Source organism: Carassius auratus, chromosome 23 (genome assembly GCF_003368295.1).
Source record: "Carassius auratus strain Wakin chromosome 23, ASM336829v1, whole genome shotgun sequence".
Lineage (NCBI taxonomy): Eukaryota > Metazoa > Chordata > Actinopteri > Cypriniformes > Cyprinidae > Carassius > Carassius auratus.
In genome coordinates, this window is record NC_039265.1 from 11,567,767 (window position 1) to 11,589,662 (window position 21,896).

The following is a 21,896-nucleotide window of genomic DNA, read 5'->3' on the forward strand; positions in this document are numbered from 1 at the left end:
CCTGAAAACAAAATGTTTAATTTTTCCACAGAAATATAAAGCGGCATAACACTTTTCAAAAAACATTTTTCATGAGCAGCAAAACAGCATATCAGAATGTGATCGTTTAAAAATAGTCACTTTAAGTTTTTGTTCTGCAGAAGAAAATGTTTTTAAAGCCATTTTCACATGCACTGATTTTCATCACGCCAAATGAATCCAATGCAACTTTACATCCTGAAAGTAATGTTTATATGTTCCCTTAACTTTTTTTTTTTAAACAAAATTTCGTGCATGTTCTCCAGAATATAACTGTTAGCATAAGTGGCGTTTTCCCCTAGATCACATATTTAAAATTATTCTGAAATTAAATTTTTCCCACTCTTAAAGGTGCTGTATGTACTGTAGGATTGACACCGAGTGGTTGAACTAGGTATTGCAGTCCAAATTCAAAATATTGGAGAGTTTTTTGTTTTTTTTACCCTGCTACTCCTCCTCAGACTTGAGGCAGACTCAGGTTAATAATTCAGTGTTTTTCACCTGTTTTCTCCACCAACTGCAACCCGAAGCACCGAGATACAATTGGGTAAAATGGCAGTGGGTGGGTGACACAAACCAAACGGAGACTGACATTCTGGCCCAGAACACACATTTTTAAAGGAGAATAACTGACTGTAGCATTGATTTTCAGATAAACAAGTATGTTAACTTTATCATGTTTCTTAAATATCTGCAAACATATGGTAGTTTTATGCTTTATTAGTGTCAAAATCTTACATTAAGCACCTTTAAGACTCCTCCACTGATCAGTTTGTAAGGCGTTAATAAAGCACTGCACAATGTGTTCTGCATCTGATTGAGAAAGTAGTTGAAATCAACATAGTTAATCATTTTCTGTTAAATAGATTAGATTAGATCTACACTGCTGTTAGCAATCAGTTAGCAAACTTCCTGCAATCTGACCGAGCTAGCAATCTTCAAGGGATCTGTTCATCCCTGCTGAAAAAAACTAAACTAAGGAAACAATAGAAACTGTCACAAAACTTCCAATTGTTTCCACGACATACATTACAAACCATTCACACTTAAACATAAAACCATTTCCTAATGGCTTCCAGTCACAGGGTTGCCAGGTTGTGCAGTTTTCTTGTAAACTGGTAAACTGTAGCCACATTGATTTTTTTTTTTCTTGTGTGGTTTAAAAATTCACTTACTGCATAAATTGTAATTGGCTAGAATGTGTATTAACATATTTTACATTTGACTAATAATAAACCTGTTCTAAATGATGTGTTTTGTGGGAAGGGCTTTCGAGCTCCTTTATGAAAACAGACGGTCACTAGTGGAGTTCAAGTTCAAATTGTGTTTAATATGTAGTTTAGGTACGGAAGTCCCATATGTTGAGTTTTGATAGTTGTTTTAGGCTATTTTTTTTATTTATTTGACCTTTGGTCTAGTTTTGTTACACAGACTTGGCAACCCTGTACAGTAGTCCAGGACCACTTCAGGTTCCATTGAAACCAACACAGTTCCCATTATAACCATTAAAAGCATTACAAACTCTGAGGGTTTCTGTTGTTTTCTTCAGCAGTGTGGTAATGGATGAAACCGAAAGCCTTGCACAATCAAGTTACAAACCGTGCCAGTCTTTATGTTCAAATTCGTTTGACAGAAACCCAATTATTAATTCATTTCTCATTCAAAATTCATATCTTGATCTTGAAAAAAAAAAAAAAAAGTGAATATTTCCTAAGAACTAGTGAAGCATAAGCATTTTCTGCTCTGACTGATACAAAAGTTTAATATTTTTTAAGCGGAGTTGATCTATTCGTATTCAATTTGTGTATTGATTTCAACGTAACGTTTGATTACAGATATGAATTCGATCAGTTTCTGGCCCGGTCACAGCTCAGCATGCTCAGATTCATCAAACATTTCACACAATTGACTTGAGCAATAAAGTAGCATCTTAGATTACCATTTGTTAGATGAAAAGTGGGTTTCGGGCGGGTGAGCGTTCAGTTTGTTCGTGTTTTTCTGTTCTCATGTTTCCTGACCTGCTTCTCCAACAGGCACTGATACTCAGCACAACTCTCTGAACTCTGTGTGTCATAGCAATGTCAGAGTCGTAAAGCCTTCGTGTTCCTGTGGAAGGACTGATTATTGAATATCAATGAACTCAAACCCATCAGATCTTAATAGGGCTACACAGGACTCAACACACTTGTGGACTTTAATCGGACATCTTGCCTGCCTCTGTATACATTTATTTATTTTATTTTCTTTCCGTTGTTGTTTTTGTTTTGCTTTTTTACAGGTGATGCTTCAGATTTTATTGAAGGACATTGTGAATGGACACAAATCAAATGTGTTTCACATGGTCATGTTGTTCTTATGCTAACTTTGGAGAGAATGGCGAGGGCCGATATTGAAACTTTCATACATTATGTGTTTATCCAAGCCATCAGGTTGTTCCTTGCACTTTTGTTTGTGTTTATAGTGAATAACCAGTGTTAAATCAACTGCTTTAGTAGATATAAATGGCACTTTCATAGTTGTGATAGTTTGAAAATACTAAAATGCTGTATTTAATATAGATTAAAACAAATATAGGCCTACATTTAAGAAAGGTTTGACAAATATTTAACTTAGCAGTGTAGCTCAAATTACTTTGATTTGCCCCAATTCAAACTGTGACACACAGGAAGTGATGTCATTTTGGACAAGGTGGCGGGAAGCATGTAAATAATTTCGTTCAATTATAGTATTTTTTACACAAATTATAATGTTGACAGCATTTGTCAAGATCAAGCAGTTTGAAGCAATTAAGTAAGGTTTGAAATATGAAATAAATGTATTTAAAAAAATTCCTTAGTTTCAAAATCAGACTTATGTTTATTGTGGTGATCAGGTCCGAAATTCCCACAAAAATACCGATTACTTTGCGGCAGCAACAAATGTTAGCAAAACATACAGGAGACCAGATGCCGTTTTGAATGAATGTCAATGGAGGAAAGGCTTCACTAATCTGAATAAACTGATTTTACTACGACGGTGTTTTAGTGCCACGTTGAAAAAAAAATTCTAAGATTACGAGATAAAAATCTAAATATTAAGAGAATAATGTTGAAATGTTTCGAGAAAAAGTTGAAATATTACGAGAATAAAGTAGAATTATTAAGAAAGTAAAGTCGCAATGTTTCGAGAAAAGTAGAATTATTAAGAAAATAAAGTCGAAATGTTTCGAGAAGAAAGTCGTAATACTATGAGAATAAAGTTAAAATGTTTCAAGAATAAGTCGAAATATTTTGAAAATAAAGAATTATTAAGAAAGTAAAGTCGCAATGTTTAGAGAATAAAGTCGTAATACTTTGAGAATAAAGTCGAAATATTTTGAGAATAAAGTAAAATTATTACGAAAATAAATTCATAATGTTTCGAGAATAAAGTCGTAATACTTTGAGAATAAAGTTGATATATTTTTCGAGAATAAAGTAGAATTATTACGAAAATAAAGTCATAATACTACAAGAATAAAGTCCAAATGTTTCGAGAATAGTACATGAATAAAATCTAAATGTTTTGAGAATAAAGTCGTAATACTACATGAATAAAGTCAAAATGTTTTGAGAATAAAGTCATAATACTACGAGAATAAAGTTTAAATCTTACGAGAATAAAGTTGTAATACTACGAGAATAAAGTTTAAATCTTATGAGAATAAAGTCGTAATACTACGAGAATAAAGTTTAAATCTTATGAGAATAAAGTCGTAATACTACGAGAATAAAGTTTAAATCTTAGGAGAATAAAGTCGTAATACTTCGAGAATAAAGTAAAATTATTACGAAAATAAAGTCGAAATGTTTCGAGAATAAAGTTGTAATACTACGAGAATAAAGTTTAAATCTTACGAGAATAAAGTTGTAATACTACGAGAATAAAGTTTAAATCTTATGAGAATAAAGTCGTAATACTACGAGAATAAAGTTTAAATCTTATGAGAATAAAGTCGTAATACTACGAGAATAAAGTTTAAATCTTAGGAGAATAAAGTCGTAATACTACGAGAATAAAGTTTAAATCTTATGAGAATAATGTCGTAATACTACGAGAATAAAGTTTAAATCTTACGAGAATAAAGTCGTAATACTACGAGAATAAAGTTTAAATCTTACGAGAATAAAATCAAAATGTTTCAAAAATAAAGTCTTAATACTACGAGAATAAAGTCGAAATGTTTCGAGAATAAAGTCATAATACTACAAGAATAATGTCGAAATGTTCCGAGAATAAAGTCGTAATACTTCGAGAATAAAGTAAAATTATTACGAAAATAAAGTCGAAATGTTTCGAGAATAAAGTCGTAATACTACAACAATAAAGTTTAAATCTCACGAGAATAAAGTTGTAATACTACGAGAATAAAGTTTAAATCTTATGAGAATAAAGTTGTAATACTACGAGAATCAAGTCGAAATGTTTCGAGAATAAAGTTGTAATACTTTGAGAATAAAGTCAAAATACCTTGAGAATAAAGTCAAAATATTTCAAAACATTTTATTCTCATAATATTTCAACTTTAATCTCGTAATCTTAGATTTTATTTTTCAATGTGGCACTAAAATGCAGATCGTAGAGTACAAACCTATTATGCCATGAATAGAAAACAAAACAGCTCATATAATGTATAGTTTTTTCCTACTGAGATGTGAGCTCATCCTAGCTTTTTCTGTACCATTTTTGTGGAAAGTGCCATATTACGATGTGGTTGGCTTAGCACTGGTCAATCACGTGTGAGTTTGGTTCTGTTTTTGAGCGCTTTTGTGATCAATTTAAGAACAAACACATGAAATCTGATCCTGGATCAGTGAATTCAATATGCATACAGGCCCAAATCTCATTCTTACATCTCCAGAGTCCAGAGAAAGAGAGATTTACTATAGATATCATTGATGGCTGTTATTTTTCAGAGCTGACCTGTTTAAAGTAACATAGATATACAGCGTTACACTCTGTAGATTGTAGGATTGTTGTGGGAAATATTTCTTTTACAATCAAAATAAAGTTTTATTTAACAAGAACATGGCAAGCGACGGATGTGGTGTTACTTACTGTTATATTTTTCAGATTATAGACTCATATTTTAGTCGGTAGCAATGGTTTGACGTTAAAATGTCTTGATGATGGATTTGTTTCTTACAAACACACAGCTTTTCTCTTCACATGATGTTAACTGATGGACTGGAGTGATGTGTGGATTATTGTGATGTTTTTATCAGCTGTTTAGACTCTCATTCTGATGGCACCCATTCACTTCCATTGGTGAGCAAGTGATGCAGATTTCTCCAAATCTGATGAAGAAACAAACTCATCCTAATCTTGGATGAGCGAAGGGTGAGTAAAGGGTTAATTAGCTTGCATTTTTGGGGTGAACTTTTTCCGTTACAGCCAGAAAACCAGGATTGGTCTTTTTAATTGTGTGCATTTTGAGTGGAAAAGTGTCTTTATTTTGAAATGATGCTAATTGCTAATTAATACAATGTCGTATATCACTTCTGGAATGTACAAACTTTATTGTTAATACATGAAATCGACAAAACTATAATGTAAAGCTTTTTAATATGTTGAACTTCATGTTAATGGGTGTTTTTGGACTTCTGTAGAGCATAACCCATCTGCTTCAGTCTCTTACAGACACACAACAGGGATTTTATCTGGAGAGACAAAGAAAGAAAACATGAATACAGGATCTAAAGTGTGTTTGCACATGCAGCACTCACAAACACACTGTGGAATACATGCTAAGGCTTTCTGAGTGGTTTCTGAACTGCTGAAGCTTGACATATATATGAATCTGCTGCTGTTTTTACATGTCGTCCTTGTCTTTGGCCCCGTGTTTGAGGATGCGAGTGAACTCCACGTAGTTAAAGTTTCCTTTCTTGTCGATAGGTGCCTCTCGAAACAGCTCGTCCACTTCTTCATCAGTGAAACGGTCACCCATGGTGGTCAGCAGCTCGCGGAGATGGTCCTCGTGGATGAAACCTGTCACAGACGTCACATAAGGCTGTTACTGATGAAGATCTCTTTAAACAGAAAATCAGCTGCTATTTGTGTCTTTCAAAAAACAGTTGAGGACAGTTTCTTATATAAATGATTTTCTAAACAGATCAACGTCAAATCCAATAAATGTATTAATGACAATGGACCACAAAACCAGTCATAATGGTCAGTTTTTTTAATGGAGATCTGAATAAATAAGCTTTCCATGATGTATGGTTTGTTAGGATCGGACAATATTTGGCCGAGATACAACTATTTGAAAATCTGGAATCTGAGGGTGCAAAAAAATCTAAATGTTGAGAAAATCACCTTTAAAGTTGTCCAAATGAAGTTCTTAGAAATGCATATAACTAATCAAAAATTTAGTTTGGAAATATTTAGGGTAGGAAATTTACAAAATATATTCATGGAACATGATCTTTACTTAATATAATAATGATTTTTGGCGTAAAAGGAAAATCAATAATTTTGACCCATACAATGTATTTTTGGCTATTGCTACAAATACACCTGTGCTACTTATAACTGCTCTTGTGCTCCAAGGACATATTTTATTTTTAATATTTTCCCCCTTATATCATGAGGATGCTTTTTTTAAGCATTTGTCTTTTAAGGTAGGTGTTATTTTAATATCACAGAAAAACTATGATAGTTTTTATCAATATATTGAATAAGTTATTTGGTAACACTTTAGAATAAGGTTCCATTAGTTAATGTTAGTTAACTACTTTCGTTAACATGAACTAAGCAAGAACAATCCTTCTACAGCATTTATAAGTCTTAGTTCATGTTAATTTCAACATTTACTAATGCATTATTTAAATCAAAAGTTAACATTAGTTAATGCACTGTGAATTACCATGAACTAACAATGAATAACTGTATTTTTATTAACTAACATTAACGAAGATGAATAAATACAGTAATAAATGTTTTATTCATTGTTTGTTCATGTTAATTAATACATTAACTAACATTAACTAATGGAACCTTATTCTAAAGTGTAACCAGTTATTTTTATATTAGTGTTTATTACTTTAATTTCAGTCAAATGTTTAGTAATATTATTGTGTTTTTGCATTTTATTCTTTCATTAAAGTTTGAGTTATTTTAGTGCATCAGATAAAACTACAATATTATTAGTATTTTTTTTTTATCGGTTTATCTAACACTTATAATGTTTCTCAAGGGAAAATCTTATAAAATCAACAGTTCCCATGATTTAGTTCAGTAATTGAGCTCTTTCTGAGAAGCTTGAGTTTCATGACTTTGAGAACCAGGCTCATCATGGTGTCATTCCTCTTCCCTTCATGAGGGTATAATTATACCAAAACATGATTTAGATCTATTGATTGAGCTTGAGATGGCACAATGCAGCTCATTATTAAAGCTGTACCAGAAGCATCTTCGTCGAAGCACATGAAGGCGTTTCGGATGACATCTTCAGGATCAGTGCCGTTCAGACGTTCTCCCAAACATGGTGAGGAACATGGTGAAGTTGATGGGACCAGGAGCTTCGCTCATCATTCCCTCCAGGTACTCGTCAGACGGGTTCTTCCCTGCAGAACCAGGAACAAATGCTCAGATTCAGGGCTGGTTGAAATGGTTGATATTCTGCATGCTATGTGGCCTGCAGAATATTATTGGCAAATGATATTGTTGGATGGTTAAATTAATTAATCAATAAATAAATGAAAAAAAATCGAAATAAATAAATTAAATAATTCAGCTAAAACGTGGATAGTACTGGATGAATCTCACAAAACCAAACTAAGGTCATATTTCCGTTCACGAAAAAAAAAAAAAATATATATATATACACATACATATATATATATATATATATATATATATATATATATATATATATATATATATATATATATATATATATATATGTATATTTTTTTTCTCTCTTTTTTTTCAAATAATATTTTTAAATCTAGTAAAATGAAAAACATCAAAAATGTTCATGCAAAAAAGATAATTCTTACAAAATTTGAAGTCATCTCAGCACAAAATCAAAACAAAAACAAAAATAAATATAAAATAAAAAATAAATGAATTAAATGTTAAAATAAATAAATGTTAGGTAAAAAAAACAATGTTAGCCTGAACGCACTGTAAGTCGTTTTGGATAAAAGTGTCTGCTAAATGCATAAATTAAAATTTAAATAACTAATTTACACACACACACACACACACACACACAAACATCTTACATAAAACTTAATTTTACAAACTACAAGGTCATATTTCAGCTCAAAATCTAAATAAAAATGAAGCCTCTAATTAAATAGATAAGATAAATAAACATCTAGATAGACAGATGGACTGATCACCCAGAGAGGCCAGCATGTCGTGCAGATCCTCTTTATCGATGAATCCGTCTCTGTTCTGATCGATCATGTTGAAGGCCTCTTTGAACTCCTGGATCTGTGATTGGTCGAACATGGCGAAGACGTTGGACGTGGCCCTCTGCGGGCGCTTCTTCGTGGTCTTTCCTTTGGCTCGCTTGGCTGCAGACATTCTGACCGCAGGGTTTGTTTCTGCAGGAGGAAGAGATAAGAGATTCAATTCATCAGAGTCCACTTATCGCAGTCTGGAGAACACAACACACTGCGATGGAGCAATGCCATCGGCACAAGTAGGACTTTCAATGTACAAAATTACATGAAAAACCACTCCCTACATGCATTCAGTCTTATATCAGAATAGTTAGAGCCACATTTGAGCGTCAAAATTAAACTGACATGATTTTTCAAGCAGAAGCATCTTGCCATGTGACATTGACAATCATTGAAAACCTGTTTGTTGTTTATTTTTTCCTCCTAAAAGTACAGAATTATAAAGGGCTAGGAATATTTATACTGAAAACAATTCATGTCAAGACAATTAATGTCCAATTAAATTACTAAATTAAGGTGGTAAGAGCAAATATATGTATATAAGCCTACACGCAGTGTAAAACAAACAACAACAAAAAATTGGTGTTAATCATTTTAATGAAATATGTGATATTTACATTTTTTTATTAAATAAAAAAATATTTTTTAAATTCAAAATAAGTAATGTATGTGTGTGTGTGTGTATATATATATATATATATATATATATATATATATATATACACACACACACCTATTTTTTTTAGAGCATACAGTATTTGTACTTGAAAAAATGCACACACATACACGCGCACATGCACACAAAAGACTAAAAAGGGTCAAATGTTACATAACCTAAAATAAACATATGTTCACTTATACATATAGGAACTCTAAACCTTGCTGTGAATGATAGACTTTACATATTTCAAATGTAAGACAAGAACTGTTCTGAAACTATCATACATTTACACTGCACTGAGACATTTCCAGAATCAACCTGTTCAGAAGTTCAAACTCAAACTATGTTCTATCTGTTAACCATTAACAAAGCCAACAATGATCAGGAGTTCTTGAAGTAGCTGTACCTTGTTTCTGAGTTGAAAAGTGTTGGAGAAGTTCTGTTCCTGCGCTGGGCTGAAGGGAAGTTTGTTTGGTTTTTCAGTCTTTTCTCCACACCTCCCTGTTCCTGAGCCGGCCAATAAGGTCATGGTCCTGCAGCCGGGCGCGTCTGGAGCCTTTAGCCATACAAGGCAAAGGAATCTGAGAGCAGCAGATCTCACATATCCTGAGAAACAGCAGAGCGTTTTCACAATGGCCAGAAGGAGGCCTTATTTAGCAAACCAAAGACTGAGTATGCAGCTCAACAGAAACATTTCCTTTGGCAGGCAGTGCAGATGAAGGATTTTGCATTATAGGAAAAACAATGCAAATTTATGAGCTGCTGGCTTGGTAACGCACAATACATCCTAGTTATCATCTTTCATCCTCTTCTCAAATATTTATTTAAATGAATTAATTTATTATATAATTCCCATAGAAAAATCCAGAGCTTTATAAATGTCTCTGCTGCAAGCAGTGCTTGTCTAAATGGTAAAAAACAAAAAGAATGTGTGTAAAATTTAGATGCATGAATTGCATAAGTTAAACTATGTGTCATGATGTGTATTAGCATGTTACAAAAGGTCACAATATTTTTCATGTTTCTGCATAAGCATAATGTGTATTTATCTTTACTACAGTTTTCTGCATTAAGACACAATTTTCAAAAACAAATATTAATATTTTTAATAATTAAATTAAATATTTTTTGATATAATATTTACAATTCTATTAATATTTTTTGACGTTAAGATTCTTTTAAGGTTAAATGTATTTTTCTATTTAGCAGTGAACTAACAGACCTGTTTGTTTATTTATTTCAAATGTTTATTTTTGTACTTATTTTAATATGATTAAGTGTTTATTTATTATTATTATTTTTTTAAATATTTTTAAATGTGTTCTACTATATGTATATACACACACACACACACACACACACACACACACACATATATATATATATATATATATATATATATATATATATATATATATATATATATATACATATATATATATATATATATATATATATACATACATATATATATATATATATATATATACATATATATATATATATATATATATATATATATATATATATATATATATATATATCAAAATTGTATTATATAAATTATTTATTTTTATTTAAGTATTTATTTTATTTTAACATTATTTATTATAATCTAAATTATTTATTTTTATTTGAGTATTTATTTTAAATTATTACATTTGCACTGTGAGATATTATTTGATGATATTATTGGTTATTTTAATTAAATATTTATTTTATCTAAATTGTTTATATTTAATTCGTATTTGTGTGCATATTTATTTTAAACATGTATTTTAATCTATTGATTAGTTTTTGTAAGTTTTGCTACTATTGTTAGTATTAGTTTTTGTTTGTTTTGCACATCATAAAATGAACCAATTTCTATCTATTATGTACCATTTTGAGATTCAAATACAAAAAAAAGCTATGTTATGCATTACAAAATGTATATTGCTTTACATGCGCCACATAATTTTCTAAAATCTAATTGATGTGAAGTATATCCAATCAGACAAGTGCAACAAACCCCGCCCCCAAGTGTCTTCAGAACGTGATTGGTTCAGACCGTTGAGCGGCAAAAGTTACAAGCTGTTTCCTTTGAGGCACAGAGAGTTCCTCCAGCAGGGGGCGATGCATAGCTCTCCGAAATATCATTGAGCCGCATTCAACACGTGTTATATAAACGATAAAATAAAACCGTTTTATTAATTGATACCTGACATATAAATAAAAATGTGCACCATTGTCTACTACAAATGTTATTAAGAGCCTCATCTGATTAATTCGCTGCTGGGAAAAGTAACATGTATCACGTGACAACGCTTTTCTCCCAGAAGCGATTTGGATATTTTTTGCACCTGCAGTAATTATGCTGAGAACTTCATTATTGTCAAAATGAAATGACATACAAAATGAAAAGTAGATATAAAATAATTATTATTTATACCGATCGTACCTCACCAATCACAAACAAGATTTGCGCTGCTAGCCCCGCCCATTCTGTCACCCTGTCGATGCTAACCGCTCTTCTAGCGCTTATTGTTTTGCTTGCTAAGGGTTGGATGTGTCCTGGGCATTTCCAAACATTTCCTGAAACACAGCTGTCAAGTCTGCTCTGTCCCTAAGCTTAATGGAAACACAGTTTTATCTGAGTTTGAATGGGAAATGGTCCGTGTGTTTGTGTTCTCTACGCGGCGAGGTGAGTAACGTTAACTACAGCCTTGATTTCTTTATTCCTGTCTCGGAGGCTTAAAGCAGCAGATGTGAAATGATTCCAGGCCGGTAATAACCTAATCTCAGTCTCGTGATACCTGCGCAGGGGCACTGACCACTGGTGACCTGTGCTGACCCTCACACCTGTCCGTCAAGATCGTCAGATCTGCTCTTAAAGTCATGGACAACTCAAACGACTGCAAGAAGGCGGAGCCCAGAGTCAATGAGAAGAAATGCTGTGAGTTGCTGTTATTATTTATGATAATTTCAATACTTTGAGATTAAAATGATTTGCAAGGATTCAAACTCGTAACCTTTTATTTATCAGTTTAGTTCAAGGCTGGCTACCGAACTCATATATGTAGCTAAATGTAAATAGTAAGGTATTATGTTCCATCATTTGGGGGATGTGGCATACATTATAAGATCTCATAATGTATGCAACATCATACATGCTTATTAAATAACTCATTTAGAGTGAATATATATATAACTACTAAGTGCAAAAGCAAATAATAACGTTACTAAAACTTAAAATTGACAATATAAAAATTTAAGCAAATTCAAAATATTAATAAATACCATAATAATATATAAATAATATTATATCTATGCATGGTGGCTGTATGGGTTAGCTGTTAAGCTGCTGTGGCAGTTATTAACTACAGGAAGCCTCAGGCTGCTCTCATGCATAATTGATAAGGAAATGAAATCAATAACTTCAGCAGCATTAAATATTTATGCCCTCATTAAAATCTTCATGAACGTCACTTATTTCCAGAAACATCTGAACTGTTAGCAACTGTTATGAGTATAAACATGATGAGCTGGGAACAGAATGTTCGTCTGATATCATCATGCTGGTTTGTCCGGCACTGAGAAGAGAGTTGTGTGTGTGTGTGTGTGTGTGTGTGTGTTTGTTTGTTTGTTTGTTTTCATAGCGTGGGCGTCATACATGACTAACTCCCCTACTGTCATCGTATTGATCGGCCTTCCCGCCAGAGGAAAGACATACATATCTAAGAAGCTGACGCGATACCTCAACTGGATTGGGGTTCCCACGAAAGGTGAGAGAACAATGAGCAATTTCAACATACTTCTGTACTTATTATAATTACATATATCATTAATCCTGGGGATGAACCCCCAAAATTATTTCTTAAATTAAACCAGTAAGAATTAATAATCTGAATAAATGTAAATACTCAATATATTATAACTATTATGTGGTTTTCAGGAAGCTTGTTTCCACCACAGGATAAAAAAATAAAAAAGGTATTTGCCACTTATTAATTTAGCAATTCTGATTTTTTTCAGAGAAAAAGTAGTTATTGTGAGATATGAAAGTGCATTTGCGAGAAGAAGTTGGAATTTTGTGATATGATCGTCCATTTGCGAGAAAAAGTAGTTATTGTGAGATATGAACGCGCATTTGTGAGAAAGAGGAATTGTGAGTTATAAACTTGCATTTGCGAGAAGGAATTGAAATTGTGAGATATGATCGTCCATTTGCAAGAAAAAGTAGTTATTGTGAGATATGAACGCGCATTTGCGAGAAAAAGTAGAAACTGTGAGATATGAATGTGCATTTGTGAGAAAAAGTAGAAACTGTGAGATATGAATGTGCATTTGCGAGAAAGAGGAATTGTGAGATATAAACTTGCATTTGCGAGAAAAAGTAGTTATTGTGAGATATGAACGTGCATTTGTGAGAGAGTAGGAATTGTGAGATATGAACGTGCATTTGTGAGAGAGTAGGAATTGTGACATATGAACGTGCATTTGTGAGAGAGTAGGAATTGTGACATATGAACGTGCATTTGTGAGAGAGTAGGAATTGTGACATATGAACGTGCATTTGTGAGAGAGTAGGAATTGTGAGATATGAACGTGCATTTGCGAGAAATAGTAGGAATTGTGAGATATGAACGTGCATTTGCGAGAAATAGTAGGAATTGTGAGATATGAACGTGCATTTGAGAGAAAAAGTAGGAATTGTGAGATATGAACGTCCATTTGCAAGAAATAGTAGGAATTGTGAGATATGAACGTGCATTTGAGAGAAAAAGTAGGAATTGTGAGATATGAACGTCCATTTGCAAGAAATAGTAGGAATTGTGAGATATGAACGTGCATTTGAGAGAAATAGTAGGAATTGTGAGATATGAACGTGCATTTGCGAGAAATAGTAGGAATTGTGAGATATGAACGTCCATTTGCGAGAAATAGTAGGAATTGTGAGATATGAACGTGCATTTGCGAGAAATAGTAGGAATTGTGAGATATGAACGTGCATTTGCGAGAAATAGTAGGAATTGTGAGATATGAACGTGCATTTGAGAGAAAAAGTAGGAATTGTGAGATATGAACGTCCATTTGCGAGAAATAGTAGGAATTGTGAGATATGAACGTGCATTTGCGAGAAATAGTAGGAATTGTGAGATATGAACGTGCATTTGCAAGGAAAAGTAGGAATCGTGAAGTATGAACTTGCATTTGCGAGAAATAGTATGAATTGTGATATGAACGTGCATTTAAGATTAAAAAGTGAAAAAAATTCCCTTGCAGAAACAAAACAGGTGCAGACTAGAAATTTTAAAGGTTTAAACTTGCAAAGTCAGAATTATGAGATAAAATCTCAGAATTGCAAGAAAAAAAATTCCAATTACCTTCTCTATTTCATATTCCATCACAGAAAACAACAACAAAACAATTGCAAAGACATTTTCACTTATACCTTTCTATAGCACTATTCGGACGGGACTAGTTTTCTAAACTACGTTTGAGTTTCGATTCTTACCACCTGACGTCTGTGATATTCATTTACCAATTCGGACGGGACTAGTATATCCGTGTTTATTACCATATACAGTAAAAGAAATGGACACATCGACCCCATTGGAACTCAACTGAGACAATTGAAGCCCATTTTTAGCGTTTTTTTTAGCACTACCGTTTCTGACGCGCAGACTCAAACAAAGCTTGACGACGTCAGCAACTTGTCTGAAAGATGTAAATCTTCTAGTAGCTGTGCGTGCAAACTGCCATCGTTAATCTTGCAGAGACGGCGAGCTTGAGCGGGGAGTTCTTTGTCATGAGTGAGCAGGAGTAAGTATTCTGATTAATTATTTTGTATAGTATTTTAAAATGTAACGCCAGTACGCCATATTAAGTTAATTGCCTGTGAGCTTCTCCACCTGTCTGTTCGGTAATGCGACAGAGAGTTGAGTGGTTATGACGCAATCGTTAGCCTATTTTTTACAAAAACTGTTTCTACGGGGCCATAATGTAACATAGAAGGCAATGGAGCCCTTTATACATTGTCATGTATCTTTAGAAATAAATAATGGACAAACAGAGTCTTTAAACGCCTCAGATGTAAAGTTATTCGCTGTCAAAGTGACGCCAAAATGAATGGGAGTCAATGGGAATGCTAACGCAAGTGAAGTTCTGCTACAAGATGGCAGCACGCAGCTGACTTCAACTTCCGGTCGAGTTCCTTGCGGAGGTGGGAGGGTCTGATTTGTGCATCTGGGCGTCACAGAGATCACGCGCTCTGTATGCGTGCATTGCATTCATTCAGAATGATTGCCTTAGTATTATTACACAATAAATACTAAATGGCTAGTATAACAAAACCATGTTAATGTGTTTTTGTAATTAAATGTAATTAAAACATTATGTAACTGAGTACATAAATGAACGTGAGTAATCTTACCTGATGCTGATATTACAATAGCCGGTATTAACAGTTTACGCGATCTTGCTCTTGATTTTATTATTTGTATTATTTTTTTTATTATTATTTATTTGCCGCTAAGCAAATATATCAAACATCCGCGCGGTAAGAGCATCTACGGTAATTCACGTTGGCCAAAACACACAAGGAAACGCGTTGTGAAATAAAATATCACCGGCAATCACAGACATTCGCATTCAGACGGGATTAGTTTTCTCAGAGGATCACTGAATTTGCTCTGGAATTATCACAGAGGTTGTTTGAGAAAAACACAGACGTGGCAGATTCGCACGGGATTAAAATCACCAAGTACGTCTGTGAAACGCAGATTTCTCTAACGACCCCCTGTAAAACTAGTCCCGTCCGAATAGGGCTTATGTTTCTAGCATTGCCACTGGATCTATAAAATATTATACTATAATGTTTCACTCTGAAGTTTCTAACAGTTGTGTGTTTCTGTCAGTTTTTAATCTGGGCGTTTATAGACGTGAGGCGGTGCAGTCATACAAGTCTTACGACTTCTTCCGTCACGACAATAAAGAGGCCATGAAAATCAGGAAGTGAGTATCCACCTACATTACACAAATACCTATACACAAATACCTACAAGAGGATGTTTTGAGTTGCACTATGTGACATAATGTCATATTCACATCAATCTATTTTTCTAATAAACAAGAGTAAACATCTTTTATTTGAATTGTTAGATTCTGATTTGATGCACATCGTTTCCTCGAACCGGTGCTGATAAATCGAGTCAGTGTCAGTCGACATCATCTGCTGGTGCTGTAGAGTTTAATGAGATTGGGGCAGTCATGATGATTGGTCTTCTGTTGTTTCTCACAGACAGTGTGCCATCGTGGCTCTACAGGATGTGAAATCTTATCTGAATGAGGAGGGAGGGCAGATCGCTGTAAGTTCTGCTCTTTAGACTTCACACATACTGAAACTTCATTAGCTCAAATATGAATCACTTGTGCGCTGGACTGTTTTGTGTTATTTGACTTAGATAAATATGCAGTGGTTTCTAAGTGTGTCGTTTGCATCAGATCAGTGGGTCACTGTTATCACAATTGTTTTATAAGTAGAAATTAAGCTGAAATAAAATATAAAAGTAGATGAAAATATAGAATCAGCAATGCCGCTTTGGAAAAGAATGGAAAAAAGTAGACAAAAAACAATATAAATAAATATTTAAAAACTTAAATATAAGTAAATTAATGCTAAATAGAAATATTTAAAAAATGACAAAATCACAATATATTTCAAGTTAATAATAAAAATGACAAATAACTGAAAAAAGTTTATTGCAGTATATTAACATTATTAAAACTTCTAAAAATAAAAATAAATAAGTTATATGTAATTATTAAATGTGTATATATATATATATATATATATATATATATATATATATATATATATGGCAAAAAACTTCATAATAGAATCACTATGATTTAAATTAATATTGCAATTAGCAACTAACTGAAATATGTTTAAGATCAAGTGCTAAAATTATTAAAACTGCTAAAAACTGGAATGAATATCAATTCAACAAATATTTTACAAATAATTAAATGTCAAAAACACGTAATAAAACTGATGCAAATACAAATAAATGAAATCTAAGAATAAATATTAAAAGAAATTAAAATGCTGTGCTGGCAACTAACTAAAATAAAATAAAAAATACTGTAAACTGAAATAAAAATAAACGAAAGCTAAAAAGAAATATTTAAAAAATGCTAAAAGTGGGAAAATTATTAGAATGAAAATATAAGAATCAAGCAGATTTAAATTATTATTGAATACTGTAATAGTCATATTTAATAATTAATCAACATTAATATATTTATATTAATAATTGATGAATTAATTAATACCCTAATTTCATAAATATTTGCCAAACCAATTTCTATACCAGTCGAACAGAGCATAAAATACATGAATGTCATTACAATCCATTAAAATGCTTTAGAGGCTTCTTTGACACCTAACAGCACTTGTGACGTAAGCAAATTATTCTAATAGTTTTATTACACTTAATGAACTTTCTTTTCACTTCTCTCGTCAGGTTTTTGATGCCACAAACACAACCAGAGAGAGAAGGAGCCTCATCCTGAGTTTTGCGAAGGAAAATGCATACAAGGTCTGAGGATGTTAATATCAGTCTCTTACTGAAATATTAGCACTTCATCAGAGATCAATAAAGCTCCTCCGTCAGCCTAGTTTAACCCTTCAGAAACCGGAATAGAAACCTTCTTGCAGTCTTTGATGGGATTCTGTTTGGTTTCGTTTTCAGGTGTTTTTTGTCGAATCGTATTGTGACGACCCAGAAGTCATTGCTGCCAACATACTGGTGAGCGTCACCGTTCATATTGATCACTGCTGTTATGTCAGAAAAGGTTTTCGAGGTTACATAACATAACAGAGCATTGTGTTAGCAGCGCAAAAGGTTGTGGGTTTAATTCCCAGGGAACACATGTTAGTTAAAAAATGTTAGCCTGAACGCATTGATTTGATGCAAACTTATGAACGCAAACTTAAATGTTGATGATGAGCCAAATGAAGTCAATATTGTTGGACAGCTCGTGTTGATTTAATTAATTTGCTGGCAGGATGTGAAGGTTTCCAGCCCTGATTATCCTGAGAGAGACCGAGAGAGCGTGATGGAGGACTTCCTGAAGAGGATCGAGTGTTATAAAGTCACATATCAGCCGTTAGACCCCGACGATCATGACAAGTATGAGTTTATGTTCATTTTAAAACACCATCTATTTGTTCAGTGACCTCTGAGGAGACATTTGGCAGAACTTGTCCTTTTATTGTTTTTTTCCCACTTTTTTTTATTTGACTTTTTTGGGGGGTGTCATGTCCCTCAGTGTCCAGCAGAGAGCAGTACAGTACTGAATATATTTGGGTAATATTCTGGCATGTTTTGGTTTTGTTTGGTGATAATCCTGTATCATAAACACCTCTAGATACTTTCTAATCGACTGAGTTTGTGTTAAAATAGTGTGTATTTTCAAATATTAACTTTGAGTCTCTCAAACATCTATACAGATGTTTTGGACGGACCAAGGCATTTCTGAGATTCCTCAGCAGTAGTTTTTGGCTTTAATCATAGAATAATCTGCTATGGCTTGGAAAATTGTATCCTATTGTAATTTTTACAGACACAGCTGCCTTCAGACTTCTTCTCCTAGCTTTTATTCTCTAAAAGCTGTGAAAGTGCTCAGATAACATCCAGAAAGCTGTTTAATTCAGCTTGCCACCTACACTGGTCTTCATTTGTACACTTTATTATATGCTTCACTAATGTGAGATCTAAAAAGGGAAACAGCATTATGAGACGCTATATTTAATTACACAGAAATAAGTGGAAAACCCACATTCATGTCCCTGGAATCTATTTGTAGATTTAACTCTTGTTTTAATCAACAGTGTTAGCTTATTATTTACTGATATATTATTCTAGTATTTTAAATTTACGTTTAGTATTTTTGTCCTGTTTTATAATTTTCTTAGTTTTTAATAATTTTAAAAAAATATTATTTGTTAATTATTATTTATTAATCATTATAATTAATTATAATTATAATAATTATAATTTTTGTTAAAGTTTTCATTTAATTTTGTTTTAGTAATATATATATATATATATATATATATATATATATATATATATATATATATATATATATATATATATATATATATATATATATATGTATGTGTCTGTGTTACTTAATATTATATTAATTATTTTTTTCATCCAATATTTGTATTTTACTTTATTTTATTTTATTTTTATTTTAATCTATAATATTTTTTATAGTTCTATTTAATAACAACAACACTGTTATTCAAGATAATCATTTTGCCACCAAACCTAAAGATATAACAGATAAACACACTTTTTAAACAAGGCAAGGGACAGTTGAAGATAGTGAGTGAGGTATAAGCTGGTCTTATGATTATGTAATGGTGATTAATCATGTTTATCTCTTTAGCATGTGTATTACACACAGTTAAATGCAGGAACGGTTCCTCTGGAGTCACCTGTTAATTGTTCTGTACTCAGTAATGATAAACAGCTGTGATATTAAAGTGTGTGTGTGTGTGTAAGGGTTGTTTTGGGGCTCTTTCAGGGACCTGTCCTTCATCCAGGTGATCAACGTGGGCCAGCGCTTCCTGGTGAACCGTGTTCAGGATTACATCCAGAGCAAGATCGTCTACTACCTGATGAATATTCACGTTCAGAAGCACTCCATCTACGTGTGCCGCCACGGCGAGAGCCAGCACAATGTCCAGGGCTGCATCGGAGGAGACTCGGAGCTGTCCAGCAGAGGAAAACAGGTGCACTTCACTCTCACTCATCATACTGCAGCATACCTGATGAATGAAGGAAATCCACTGCATGTTTCTTACTCACTTTGAGCTGATGAATCCAGAAATAATGGCTGCTTTGCTCAAGCATAACACACTATAATGATCTTATAAAATATGACCGTTTTGTTACATTTTTGCTCTCCAAAACCATTTATAAGATAAAGTCATCTTTTATTAAACTTAATCAGCAGAAAGACTGCCACAAATACATGATCTCTGTCTTCATCCGAGTCAAATTACTACTATTTGTTCAATTTTAAGCCCATTTTCACAAGTATGAATTATTCTGAAAACACTATTTCCATTTTTTCCACTAAGATGAATTATACATTTTGATGACTTCTGTTCATCTTTAAAATAAAAGCTGTTGACATTTGACTGCTTTTTATTATTTTGATACGTGCATTACTTACATTTATAACTCATAAATAAATACAGTGTGTATATATATATATATATATATATATATATATATATATATATATATATATATATATATATATATATATATATATATATATATATCATTTGTAAAATATAATATGTAATTTATATGGATATTTATTAGGGGTGCTCCGATCACGATCGGCCGATCGTTAATGCGCATCTCGTCAGTAAAGCCGGTTTTCTAATCAGCGGTTAATTCCATCAGGTGCGTGATTTCACGTAGAGCAGCTGTTACTACACAGAGCCGTTGTTAACTGAGAAGATGGGCCAATAAACGCTGAAAATTAACGTGATTTGCGCATCTTCTCTATTAACAACGACTCTGTGTAGTAACAGCTACTCTATGTGAAATCACGCACCTGATGGAATTAACCGCTGATTAGAAAACCGGCTTTACTGAGGAGATGCGCATAACGATCGGCCGATCGTGATCGGAGCACCTCTAATATTTATCTAAATCAGATAAGAGAGTAATTTGTTTAAATGAGAAATGAGATTTGTTTTTCAATGAATTGAATCGAATTTTATTATTTTTATTTTAGTAGAAGTTTTAGTATTTTTTTGTGCTTTTGTCATTTTTACTAGTTTTCTTTAAGTATAACTACAGATTTTATAGTTTTTTGTTCTTATTACATAAAAATAATATTCTTATTAACAAAATTTTTATAATTTTTTAATTCATTTAATCTTAATACTTCAAATTAAACTAAACGTAAATTAGAAATGTTTCCTCTGTGACTAAAAAAAAAGTGTAATATTTTATTTTACTGTAAAATAAATAAATAAAATATTTAGTAAATCTTTTTTTTTTTTAGTTAACTTTAGCAAAACGGAGTTGTTTGTATTTATTAGTCATGTTTTTTTAATAACTGTAGCACATGAAAAGCCACTTTCACGGTCTCCCTGTGTTGCTTCCCAGCATGCTCTGGGTCAGTCCTTTTACCACAGGTGGGTGAGAAATGTTTGCGGGCGTCTCAAAGTCTTTCCCGCTCTCTGTTAGTTTTCTAAAGCCCTGCGTGGGTTCCTGGAAAACCAGAAGATCCCAGACCTGAAGGTGTGGAGCAGTCAGCTCAGACGCACTATCCAGACGGCCGAGGAGCTGGGCGTCCCGTACGAGCAGTGGAAAATCCTCAACGAGATCGACGCCGTGAGTTTCCTGCCACTGCTTTTATGACAGCAGCCGCTCTGCTCTTCAGATGAACGCTGGGCTGTTCTTCATTACTTACTGTGATGAAGCAAGTGTTTTCTGTTAACACACAATTAGTCCGTTTGAGTCAGACGTTTAATGCAGGGGAGTCATATTTAATTTGTTTACCACACCAAAATTAATTCTGCTATATAATTGGGAACACTTTGCCATGAGTGTAATAAAGTATGCTTCCACATAAGTGGGAAATAAGCTGGATGTTTAATGCATTTGACTCAAAAATAAACATTTTACTAAATATGTTCTCACCTTCAGGTCATCCAAGATGTAGATGAGTCTGTTTCTTCATCAGATTTGGAAAAA

The 21,896-nt window shown here is 32.9% G+C and overlaps 2 protein-coding genes across 3 annotated transcripts in view; one reads left to right on the forward strand and one right to left on the reverse strand.

Moving 5' to 3' along the window:
* Window positions 1-5,529: 5,529 nt before the first annotated feature.
* On the reverse strand, window positions 5,530-9,653 carry LOC113041320 (myosin regulatory light polypeptide 9-like). Its single transcript, XM_026199789.1, is given in 6 exon segments — window positions 5,530-5,696; window positions 5,853-6,024; window positions 7,439-7,514; window positions 7,516-7,601; window positions 8,385-8,591; window positions 9,518-9,653. Coding segments are annotated over 5 exon segments (525 nt in total). The 5' UTR covers window positions 8,572-8,591; window positions 9,518-9,653; the 3' UTR covers window positions 5,530-5,692.
* Window positions 9,654-11,624: 1,971 nt separating this feature from the next.
* LOC113041311 (6-phosphofructo-2-kinase/fructose-2,6-bisphosphatase 2-like) overlaps window positions 11,625-21,896 on the forward strand; it is a 16,998-nt gene continuing 6,726 nt past the window's right edge. The window contains exons 1-10 of one of the 2 annotated variants that reach the window (XM_026199777.1): window positions 11,625-11,794; window positions 11,874-12,046; window positions 12,750-12,875; window positions 16,011-16,107; window positions 16,394-16,460; window positions 17,622-17,696; window positions 17,850-17,906; window positions 18,166-18,290; window positions 19,699-19,906; window positions 21,387-21,533. In XM_026199777.1, coding sequence (XP_026055562.1) covers window positions 11,989-12,046; window positions 12,750-12,875; window positions 16,011-16,107; window positions 16,394-16,460; window positions 17,622-17,696; window positions 17,850-17,906; window positions 18,166-18,290; window positions 19,699-19,906; window positions 21,387-21,533 — 960 coding nt within the window. In that variant the 5' untranslated portion in view covers window positions 11,625-11,794; window positions 11,874-11,988. The remainder of the gene's footprint in view (window positions 11,795-11,873; window positions 12,047-12,749; window positions 12,876-16,010; window positions 16,108-16,393; window positions 16,461-17,621; window positions 17,697-17,849; window positions 17,907-18,165; window positions 18,291-19,698; window positions 19,907-21,386; window positions 21,534-21,896) is intronic. The other variant, XM_026199776.1, reaches the window with a different exon arrangement.